Here is a 12,877-nt window from a genome sequence, read left to right as displayed (position 1 = left end):
AGATTATATGGGTTTCTTTTACCATGTATTTATGAACTTTTTGAAGCTATACCATTTTGGTTGTTTGGATGTCCAATGGATGGACAAAAGAGAATATTAAAAACATATTAATTTATGCTTCATTGTGGGTTTTGAATAACAAGAGGGTGTGTAATTAGTGACAGAATTAAAAATTTTAGGTGGACTATCCTTTTAATTACCATGCCAGGTTTCATAAAATACACAGTTAAAACGAGAAAACTGTAGATTTCCATATTTTCCCATTAAATAAAATCCTTAGATACATAATGTTATACTACAATAAAGAAAAGGTTTAATTACATACAGTGTTAATGTTATAATACAATGGCAAAAAGAACCACACAAAAACTGTATGAAAAGCAGACCGGTGTTTCACTGAAAGGGGAAAAAAAAGTATCCAGTGAAATATGATTTAATCCTGTGAAATCAGAAGTTGTAAATGTATCAGAATGTTCAGTCTCACTGCAGCTGGTCCATGAATTCACCGGAAAGTTCTACACCTGGAACTCAAACATGTCTGCTTGCTTCTTGGCCAGTTTGGCCACCTCATCGCGGATGGCTTTGACTAGGGCTGAAGTGGAAAGGCTACTGAGGGGGGTCGCGGGGCTGATCGGATCTCCGGTCTCTTCTAGAATCTGCTGGGACACTGCAGTGGAGGAGGAGGGTGGATTGTCCGGACCACCCTGAGCGGTCTGGCGGTGGTGCCACAGGAGAGGGCTGCCCTGAGGATAATGAGGGTGAGGAAAGGCCTCTGCGTAGCCTGGTAGGGGCATCTGAAAGAGAAAACAGGTAGCATTCAACAAGGCCTGTGCTAAAACCAATCAACTAGGGTGTATTGTTATTTTTAGTGAGTCTTGATCTGTGCTGTAGTAGACCAAATTCTACAGTTAAAAAGGGAACCAATAGACAAATGCACAAGGACGACACTCACGATAAGGAAAATGAAAAGCTTAAGGATATGCTTCAAAGTAAAATTAGTGACACTCCATTCAAACAAGTTTGAATTGTGTGATTTTATCATTTTCATTAAATTATGAATTATGAAATCATAAACACTTTGAACAAGGGTCACCTTGTCACCAGGGTTGGGCATAATTCAGAATTTTACAAAAAAGACAAATTTGTGAGTGTAAATACCACCCCACAAGATGAATTATGTACTAAATTGCCATTCGATGATATTCAACAGTCACACAACACTCATTAGACCAACACATTAGTCCAACTTATTGCAACAAAATATAATTCATTTAATCATTAATGTTGACTATTTATGCCTGTTTATTCCCTAATATGTGGAATGCATTTTCCCTAAAAATCATTACTCATTTCTTTGAACTAAATGCAAAACTATCTAATGTTTGACTCCGCCATCAAAACCAATGAAATGCCCAATGCAAAATGCCCATCAAAATGTTTTCAGATTAATTTATAAAAAATAAATATAGACATTAAATTAAAAAGGAAATTCATTAGATATAATTACATTTTGATTGAAAATCTTAGAGAAGCAATTTCTTAACATAAGTTCCAAGAAATATGTAAGAATGTTCTAAGTGCAATTCTTAGAAATATAAATGAAACGTAATTTACCTTAGATTTATTTATATATATATATATTTCTGAGATATTAATTGATTGTAACACTTTTTTATATAAAGACTAGTCTCGTAAAGAATATAATAAGTAGACTAGTCTAAAAGTAATCAATCAATCAATTAATAAAACTTGACAATTATTATCTGATTGTCTATCATCCCCATGTTTAAGTAAAAAATAATTAAATTAAGTGAGATAAATGGGAATTTACTTGCTAGGTTATAAAAGTAAAAAATAAAGTTTTGTACAATCTAAAAAAAAAAAAATAGCAGTGATGAAGAATTTTATTCTTGAGAATGTTTTGTAAATCATAGTATAAATACAATATCGGAATATGAACATGGCTATATCTATAGGATATATACATTTTATTGCATTTCATTATTTTTGAATTCTACTTCAATTTTTCATCTGGTTTCTTTTCCTCAATTCAAAACCTGGAATTTTAAAGGTATTCACAATTCGATTCTGAATGGCACACAACCCTGCTTGTGACAGAGGAAAGAAAGAAAGAAAAAGAAAAGTGTTCATTTGAAGAAATGTGCTCATCTACCCTGGGAATTTGTTGTTTCCACTCAACGTCAGCGATAAACTCAGTTCAGCAAATGGTTTCTAAATGACACTGGTTCTGCAAAAAGACACTGTGTGAATGCAGGCACACACAAACAGGGATAAGAAGGACAATCCAAAAAGACGAGTCTTGCGCCCAAGGGCAGGTCACATGATTTGACAGAATGCCCCCTAAGTTCAGAGCAATGTATAGAGGCACATGTGACAGACCAGTTCTGCTTCCCTTGGTTGCAGTCCATGAGGTTTATGCCACATTAAATTGTATTAATGGTGCATGCACTGTAACATTCAGGTCTTCGGATGCAACCCAGTTTGTGAAGCAGAATTGGACACATGATAAAGGACTGTGTGATAACTGCATTCTTACAGATTCGGCCCACTGAGGAGGCACATCCTCGGGTTCAGGGGGATACGACATCCAGGATGGGCTGTGGTAGGAGGAGGGTGGCGTGGAGATGAAATATCCTGTGTATCCTGGACGAGTGGCTGGGATGGCGTACACTGCTGTCATGGGATTTCCTGTGGGACAAAAAAAAAAGGGATGAGAGTTTTGTAGGGGTGAGCAATATATGCATTGTCTATGATAATACTGTAATTATCAAATGTCACTCACTTTGCAAAAAACAAAAGCATTACTTGAGAGTGCATCTTTTTACTGTGTGATGTAGCCTAGTAGAATGCAGTTTGAATACCCCCCAAATTCAATACACTGAGGCAAGTTTTTGTTACATTTCTAAATTACATTAAGTAATATCACACGAGCAAGCATGCTTTTTTCTCAACTATCAGATTGCAAATGTGATATTGATTTTATACAAAGGTTGTGAGTTACATTTTAGACACAATATTGTCAGGATTATCTGTTTTTACTCTATTTTACCAATGAAAATAGTTCTAAAAAAAGCTGCAGTGAAACTCTGAGTGCTTTCATACCTGAATGAATTAGCATGGATTTTGCTAAATAAAATTTATATTTTGTCGATACTGATTTTATTTTATTGGTAACAGCCTACAGTGTCTTATTATTCTAACTGAATGTATCGCTTAAAAATGTAAAGATAATGCAAACATCTAATAAAGTGAGAAAAAATGCCCCTTGGAATCAATTTAAGCTGTCATTGCTGTGAACTGATCACTAGAATGAAGGTTATCAAAAGCTTTGGAGTCTGCTGTCCATGAAAGGCCTAAACAGGCCAATGTACACAAACAAAAATACATTTAGCAAAATATTATCTAATAATCATCATCCAAAAACAATCACAGAAAATATTAAGAAATAACATTTTGGTCAATATCACATACCCCATGCTATTCATGCTATTATCAGAAATAATACTAAGATTAAAGATCTCTGACGTCCTCTGATGTATTTAAAGATATTTTTACCTATTTTATCGTCAGATCATTTAAAAAATGAAGCAGCCAAACTCTCCTTAATGAGGTTCACGGTTTAAAGTATCCTGCATGTGCCAATAATGGTCCAGGATGAGTTATGCATCAAAGGATGTTACACTTCCCTAACTTCAAATAATAATAGTGCATAACCAATGCACTATAATTCACAAAAGAAAAAACAGACAGACAAGAACTAGTGTACACAGACATACATAAACCCATACAATCACACACACTAACCTGAGTGGTTGGGAATGGGCTCAGTAGTGACGGGTGGGAGTGGCGCTCTGCCTTTTGGCTTGTAGGGGGCGCTGTCATGCTGACTCGGCAATGCTGACTCAGAGCAATGACCCTTTGGACCAACATCAGATGATGACCTGAAAAAAAATCCATACATGCATTGACATTGTTTCACCACCAGGTAACAGTATTGATTTACTAGTAAAGTCAATCTGCAGTCTATATCTAAAAATAATTAACATGACTTCACCACAATCACTCAAAATTTAAAAATGCATTTCTGAATTTAGTACTTAAATAAACCTCAATGACAAATTTACCTGATTATTCCTGGCCTCTTGTTAAAGGAATATTTCACCCAAAATAATTCATTATTTACCCTCATGTTGTTCCAAACTTTATTTTACTTCCTGTAGCATAATGTCCTGTCTGTTCTTTTCCTTACAATAGAACTGAATGGCTACTGATGCCTCAAAATCCAAAAAGAAAAATAAGTATAATTACCCCTTTAAAGCTTAAAGCATTATAATTTTATATTCAGATTTCTAAAGGCTCTAAATTTTTTAAATGTTCAAAACTGTTATGCACAATCTACTGCATTCCCTCTGTTGTCTGATTGATAGTTTACAGTTAAATTTTTACTGATTTGTAAGAATAACTCTTACAAACTAATTTTCCTGCTTTGGTCAAAAACTAAGCATTAGATAATCATCTTACTGAGACATATTATTGGGAGAAATAGAGTGACAGATGGAATTTACGTGCATTTTATGTAAGTAGTCTGCTATACTGTTATAAAGATCTCATTGTGTTACATTACAAGCTATCAGAATTGTATCTTACTTTTTGGCAATATAAATATCAGCAACTGCATTTTTGTCTGGTTATGTCAGACTTTAAAGTATTGAGTGTGTTATTAGTTTTATTTTCCAAATCTTCTAAAATTTTACTAACTTGGAACAAATCAGTTACCAACACCATACTTGACATGAATACAGAACTTGAATATTAAGCAGACATGTTTTGTTTTCTTTTTTTCTTTTTTTAAATAATGACTTAATGATGGCAAACAATCAGAAGACTGTAGAATATGGAACAGAGGTCATATGCACTACTTTTTATTTTCTTTTTAACAGCTTTATCCACATTTATTTGTCTTGTTTGGATTGTGAACATCCTCTTGTGTGCCACGGAAGACAGAAAGTCAGTTTGGTTTGAAACAATAGTAAATTATGGGAAAATATTCCTTTAATAAGTGCTGAATAAACTCATGCACTGGTCACTTCCAGAAAAAAAAGGCAAAGAATGTGGATAAGTTCTGACCGTTGCAGTGATGACTCAGGAGGAGGGCCTGTTCTTGGTGGGACAGGGGGTGGAGGAGACACAAGAGCCATTTCAGGAAGCTGAGTGAACCTGAATGTCTTTTTGATAAATTTGCATATTAGCATATAGAAGCTTTTAGCAAGAAAGATCATTTCTGACATATCTATACATACATATATAACTATAACTGTACCTGTTTGGCCAGGCTGCACTGATAAGGGTCTGGTCTATAGGCTGGCACCCACTCTAGGCCACCCTGCCCTTGACTTGTGGTGCCCGGTGCACTGGTCACCACCTCTGAGTACGGGATGACTGGACCCAAGCCATAGGGACCCAGTGGTGGATGCTGATGGTGGGAGTGATGGTGTCTGCTGGAAGTGGTGTGGCCTGCTGAAGCTAGACTAAAGGCTTCTTCTAGCAGCAGATGCATCTGCTGACGAACCTCATCTATGGAAGGCTGGGAACTCAGCGTTGATGTCTCAGATTGACCTTTGATTTGTCGACCACAGCCAAAATAATGGCGGCCCACCAGTCGGTCAACATCAGTCTCTTCAATAATCTCTGGCTCAGTCTGCAACATACATAGAACAAAGATGCACAGATATTACAAAATCTAACTAAAGTGTGATGCTCAAATTAAAAACAAAGGAATTGTGTACACAATAATGGTAATTCTTTCATCTGTTACTTAAGTCAACAGTATGGACATTTTCCAACAAATGAAAGAAATTCAGATGGATTTGAGATGTTTACAATACAATACATTTATTTAGAGAATTAGGGCAATGTAGCTCCAAAAGCTATGTTTGCTGTTGTTGATACAAACTTGGTGCACCATCGGTTCTCAGAAGTCTTGTAACTTATTGCAAAAGCATGGCTAAAATTTGAGACCTGATGGAAAAAAAAAACTATGGCTTCAGAACACTTGGACTATAGCATATGAATCATATGAACTACTTTTATTATGGTTTATACTGTTTTGGTTATTTGGCTGCCCCTGGTCACCATATGCAGAAGATCAGCATTGACATTTTCATAATATTTCCTTTTGCATTGTACTGACAAAAATGGCATAAATGTTTAGAAGCATATAAAGGGAAATCAATTATGACAATTTTAACTGTTTTAATTTTTCATTTTGGCATATCAAAAGATCTAATCAGCTGAAACATGATGAAACCAAGACAATATCAGCTCTAGAGGGAAAGGCAAACAAACAAGACATACAGGAAATTTTAGTGCCTATTTTGAGCTGATAACGCCACAATCCTGCCAAGATCCTGAAATGATTAGTCAAGTCTGGCAAGCCAGAAGTATCCAAATACACAGCAAAGACAAGTCAAGAAAATAATAAAAATGTTTAAAATCACTTCAACCTGTTTTTTACAGCAATGTAGAAGGATACAAGAAGACAAATAAATGTATTGATGATAACAAAAACCACAGTGGCAATGGCAAATGAATGAAGAAAAAGAAGGAAGAAAGAAAATTCTGTAAGCTAAATGATAATATCTTAAATGTATATTATACATAGAATTTTATACATAAAACTCAGTAAGTACTGGTTTTCTGAGTTAAGATGAAGTTCATTTTCAGTTTTCTGCAGATTAACTCCTTTTTATGTTTCATGGATGTATAATGGTTTAGAACAACATGAGGGTCAGTAAATCATGACATAATTTCCATTTTCAATCTTATAAAATGTCAATGGTTTTTCAACAATCTGCAGGTAAAACTGTCAAGAAATAAATAAAATAATAAGCTACACCTGCACACTGCCTGTTCCCACAACAGCCCTATACCATTCTGAGATGCTTTGTGATCAGGTACTTTCCAGTCCATCCCAAATGACCATTTTCATTGTAAATCTTTTTCATAACATGAGCCCTGAGCTTTCATTGGAACAAGGGAATTCTGTGCTGGTAAAATGAAGTAACACAACGAGTACTCATTATTTTTAAGAGATTTGGATGATTCGTTTTTATAATCCTAGTCTCGTATGTGTCTCTTTCTATCTTATACACACAAATACTCATAAAACACAGAATAATAGCAGAAATAAATGGTGTGCAATCTATTCTCATTCAATCCTGGTTGGTTTAACAATGTGGGAGTTTTGTTCATTCATCAGACCTCTGTGGTGCACAGGCCCAATGAGAAAGAGGGCAGTGATTAAAGACTGCAAGAACCCACCAACTTGATGAATCTGTGTATTTTGTCTTTCCCTCTCTTTTGCCCCCCCCCCCCCCCTCTTCCACAATCCATCTGTCAGGAATATACCAGACTCAGAAAGAGAGAGAGAGAGTTTTTGTGGTGAACCCAGTTGCAGGTATTTATTGTAGCATTGGACCAATCAGACACACAATTTTTCATTTGATTTAACAAATCAATTAGTTATTAGATTAACAAATAATCACAGACCCATACCTGTCAAGTTTTGGATTTGAAAATAATTTTCCGGCGCCCGCCGCAAGCAGTCCCACCACCCCAACCAAGCTCCAGTATCCCTTACATTTTAAGACAGGTGACAAGAAAGCTAAAATCACCACTTGTCAACCACTTATAAACTACAATTGGCTTTATGCACAGCTGCACTACTTCCTGAACTTCAGGCAGCTCCTTTGATTCCTGTCTGCCATTATTGGACAAACTGATTAATCCAGGTGATCAGTTTGTCCAATAATGGCAGACAGGAAACAAAGGAGCTGCCTGAAGTTCAGGAAGTAGTGCAGCTGTGCATAAAGCCAATGATAGGCCTACCTTTGTTGACATTGTTCACAGCATGTCATTCATAGCCTAAATGAAAACACAAAAGGGTATATATGAAGAGTATTTATTTAAAGGCTTATTTGCATATTTTCTGTTCATTTAACATTGCTTGTCTTTACATTTACATTTCATTTTCATTCCACATTCTTTTCACATTCACACACTCATTCATTTCATATTGCTTTTTTGTACAGTTTTTCTTTTCATTTCACATAACTTTTCTTTACTCTTTTAGTGACTTATTGTACTCATTTGTTGCAGACTTTGCATTCTTTAAGACTGTTTTGGCAGGAGTGCCTTCCTTCTCTGTCCTGGGGGCTGTTCCATAAACCAAGATTAGAGTATAAAACAGGCTTATTTCGGTTAGTCAGGCTTATTTTTGGTAGATTCGGTTTCATAAATCAAACTTAAAAAAGTTCAAACTCAGTTACCCCGGCAACTTATGCTGGCAAACTAACCTGGTCCGGAGCAGGCTAACTGTCAGGCTAAGCTGAGCTCCTCTAACTCTGACCAATAGGAACGCATCAATATTACCACTGACTCTCTCACATACAGTCAGTTTAATTTATTATCGGTCCAAAAATAAAAGTATACAGAAAATACACCTTAAATAATCAAATAAATAAAAAATAGGCTACAACCAACTGTATTTAATGTATTGTGCCCAAAATGTAGGCGAATGACATTTTAACATAGTTGCTACTCGTGCATGCAGTTGATCAGAAGTTTCTAGCCATGCAGCCTTTCTCTCTGAATTTATGACAGCTGTGCCTTTTATGGTTATTAGAACATTAAAACATTACAATCTAAAATGGCTCTTTAAAGCATTAAAGCATAAAAACACAATCAAAAGTTAAAATCACTGAATTAAAAATGTAAATTTATAATAGAAATCAGAGTATATTTTTACTGATAAGAGGAACACACATTTAACTCATTTGAGCTAGTGATTAACAGTTGCTGCTATCATAAAAATACACTTATATGTAGTAAAATTCTATGTGTCACATTTAATGTCCAACAACAAATATTTTAGCAGAATGTATATTTTATTCAGAATTCTTGCGCTAGTATTCTATTCTGCTCTGTCTGTGTAGCGCGCATGCGCGCCGCAGCGCTCGTTCTCTCGCATAAGCCTCGCCCACTCCTGACAGCTAAATGGATATATTTGCATGGCTTTCTGACATTTACAGATGTAAAAAAATATACCTGTGACGTATCAGTTATGCACTGAGGAAAACACAATGTTTCAAATGCGTTAAACAGCACAAATATTCGCTGTTTGCTATGGTGGATCGATTTGATCCATGATCGACATTAAGGTCTGCTTCAGAATAAGCGTGTACGTCACATTATCCTGACTCGCTGAACCTGGATAGCATTAGTCAGATTGCGTGAACTTGAATTGTCGTTTATGGAACCGCTTTAGTCCCGATTGATTTGTTAGGTTATTTCAAGTCAGGTTTTGGACTTTAATCCCCGCTTTTCTTAGCGTCTTTTATGGAACAGCCCCCTGGCGTCCATCATCTGTCTGTTTTTTCTTCTTTTTTTCCCGCGTCTTCACTCATCAACAGTGTTGGGGGTAACGCATTACAAGTAACGCGAGTTACGTAATAATATTACTTTTTTTCAAGTAACTAGTAAAGTAACGCATTACTTTTTAATTTACAAGAAAATATCTGAGTTACTTTTTCAAAAAAGTAACGCCAGTTACTTTTTCCCCATTTATTGACGGACAGTGCGCTGTGAACATGCTGTTACTGTAGTTCTAGACTAAATGTGAATGCATTAATTCATCCCACTCGCAAAAAACAGATTTAGTATTCATCAAAATGAATTAAAACAGTGAAATGCAAACTCAGAATATGACGCAAACTGCAATAATGAAATATGTTAAACAACACCAATGTATCTAATCCCATTTTATTAACCAACGTCTTTGCTGCTGACCTTTGATGATCCAGTTCAACCATACTAATAAGCAAAAATGACTTTAGATAAACTAACAATTGTGCTTCATTGTTTTTTTATTGTTGAAGAGTGTTAAACCTTCTTAAACTGAGTTTTACTTTTCAGACATGAATTTACTTTTCCTTCACAAGATACAGGGCTTTTACATTTGTATTAATGTAATTTCTTGTATTAAAAACAATCAAGCCCTGCTCATATTTAAAAAGTAACGCAAAAGTAACGTAACGCATTACTTTCCATAAAAAGTAGCTAAGTAACGTAATTAGTTACTTTTTTAGGGAGTAACGCAATATTGTAATGCATTACTTTTAAAAGTAACTTTCCCCAACACTGCTCATCAACTCATCATCTGACCTCACACACTAACCTGTAGTAGGCTACTGCAGGTGGCAGTTATCGCAAGGCTAGTGACAGAGCTCAGATTTTTTTTGGGGGACGTTTTTTTTTTTTTTTTAATAACGCAGGTTAAAATACGGGAGATTTACGGGAAAATACTAATACGGGAGGACGGCGGGAAAGAAGGGTAAATTACGGGAATTTCCCGGCCAAAACGGGATACTTGACAGGTATGCACAGACCCCTCACCCAATACACATACTGGGTGCCGGTATGTCTGTGAATGACTCTAGGCCCCCGGTTCCATGGCAACCGATCTGATAACACTTATTTTATTGCTCACTCACTTCATATCCCCTTAGGAAAGAGACATTATGCCATAAAAATGGACTCTTCTCTAATTAATTCATAGAAAAACCTCTCTTTGAATGAACACACATATATTCAGGTCATTGTGTATATTATTACTGTTCTTGTATATGTTCTTGTGTATTGTAAACTGTTTTATGCATGCTTATGATAGATCACTGGTTAATATCACCTCACTTATACCATGTTTAGTCTCTATCAATTGCCCTTCGGATGATCTAATTGAGAGTGAATATTACATGTTGATACCTATGCAACATTTTAGTGTGCTAAGAATCTTTAGTAGTTTGTGCATTAACCCCAGGCAAATTACCTCTATAGCAGATAAAGCTCTCACATCAGTGACGCCGCCTGCCAGTCTGCGGATCTTTTAGATTTTGAGAAGATGAGGATGTGAGCTAGAACTCTTCTGGACCCTTAAGTTTTGCGCCAGGCCTTGCGGCCTTGACTTTCCATGAACCAAAGCTCCTCGGACCTCAGCAGATCTCTTTCCTACCTATTTTTCCCTTTCTACCTGGGAAGAATCTCCCAATCACCATCGAGTCAGAACATCTTTGGAATTCATCACTCTTCAAACCAGGAAGAACGTGATTGCAAGTCCAAAATCTTGAAACCATCGAGACTTTCATCCGAGACTGCATCCGGACACTCGTTCAATGCCCAAGGCAATGCAAGTATTGTACATTGAACTAAACGAAACAGAGGTTTAGTATAAGCTATAGACCCTGTTATAAACGACACTGATGGTTTTATTCAGGTGGTTAACTGACTCTTATCATAGCTTCATTCTCTGGTTTCCTGATGGTTTCATCCATCAACTCTCATTTGCCCTTTCCCCATGTATGAGTGATTGTATGTTTGTTTGTTTGTTAGACTAGTTTATGTTAGTGTTTAGTTAATAAAACTCTTGTGCACAAATTACATGAGTTTCTGATTCTGCCTTGCATATTAATGTCCCTTTACGATTTTGATCCTTACTACATGCTCTAAAGCATTAATACTTAGGAAAGTATTTTCTGTGGCCACAAAAATATCCTTTCTTAGAGTTGATATGAACTTACACAGAATGTTCGCTGGACGAACAGATTAGATGATGGCAATTTAATTCTGCTACAGTTATTACTGTCAGACGATATAAATAATTGTAATTACTCATAATTAATTGTAAGTATTTATACACAATTCTCTTTTGAGCTAATTTGCTACATATTGAAAAAGCACTTTGAACTGAACAGGTAAGTATTGCAAAATGTGAAATGGAGAGACAATAACTGATGAATAACTGGTGAGAATCCTGGGCCCCTGCATCTTTTATCGCTAATGGTAAAGTGTCCTTTTCAGTTGTGAATGCTGTAAATGAATGCTGTGCCAGAAGCTATATGAACACTTTAAATGGTGTCACACCTTTCGGATTAAAGAAATTTAAAGAGAAATGCCCTGCTCCATGGTATAAAAACCAAACTTGTGAGCTCAAGAAGCTTCTCAGAGCACAGGTAGAAGAGTATAATTTTAGATGTAATTTGAGGGGCATGGAAGGATATTGTCTCTACCTATAGAGAGAGTCTGAGAGCAGCATATTTCCAAGATAATACGCAAAACTTATTCAGTAGCCAGAATGACTACCCCCCCCCCCCCCCCCCCCCCCCACACACATAAAAAAAAAAAAAATGAAAATGATTTTCACACACTGAAGCCATTCTATGTTTATATGACTTCATCTTTCAGATGAATACAATCTGAGTTATATTAAAAAATATCCTGGGCAAGCATTATAATGGCAGTAAATGGGCCGGTGTTGAGATTTTGAAGTCCAATAAAGTGCATCCAACCATCATAAAAAGTCATCCACATTGCTCTGGGGGTTAATAAATGCCTTCTGAAGCAAATAAATGCATTTGTGTAAGAAAAATATCCAAATTTAAAACTTTATAAACTGTAATGTAACTCTTGCTTCCACTAACTGTCATACATGCATACAGGAGAGAGTGGCGTTCCAGCGGATGACGTAGAACATGCAGTAAGAGTCACCATTTGTGGGCAGGCTTTAGCACGGTTTAGATCCTACCATAATCACTATCAGTTATTTGTGTTAATGAAGACATGTCAGATTGCACACAAGTTCCACAGGGATCAGTATTAGGCCCCCTGCTTTTTTTTCATATATACATATATACATTTTTTCATGTATAATCTAATAATAATAATGGGCAACATTGTCAGGAAACATGGAGTCATTATTAATTCCTAATGACATCCCAATGATATTCAGCTTTATACCGTCTCA

At 36.0% G+C, this 12,877-nt stretch overlaps 1 protein-coding gene across 1 annotated transcript in view; it reads right to left on the bottom strand.

Annotated features, from left to right (window-relative positions):
• Nucleotides 1-515: 515 nt before the first annotated feature.
• LOC306888317 (UPF0606 protein KIAA1549L-like) overlaps nucleotides 516-12,877 on the bottom strand; it is a gene marked incomplete at both ends in the record, with an annotated part of 105,583 nt that continues 93,221 nt past the window's right edge. The window contains 5 exons of the mRNA XM_079446533.1: nucleotides 516-794; nucleotides 2,558-2,709; nucleotides 3,826-3,962; nucleotides 5,149-5,246; nucleotides 5,342-5,719. Coding sequence (XP_079302659.1) covers nucleotides 516-794; nucleotides 2,558-2,709; nucleotides 3,826-3,962; nucleotides 5,149-5,246; nucleotides 5,342-5,719 — 1,044 coding nt within the window. The remainder of the gene's footprint in view (nucleotides 795-2,557; nucleotides 2,710-3,825; nucleotides 3,963-5,148; nucleotides 5,247-5,341; nucleotides 5,720-12,877) is intronic.

Source organism: Barbus barbus (assembly GCF_936440315.1).
Source record: "Barbus barbus genome assembly, chromosome: 22".
Lineage (NCBI taxonomy): Eukaryota > Metazoa > Chordata > Actinopteri > Cypriniformes > Cyprinidae > Barbus > Barbus barbus.
Note: the sequence above shows the minus strand (reverse complement) of the source record. Positions and strands in the feature narration are given on the sequence as shown.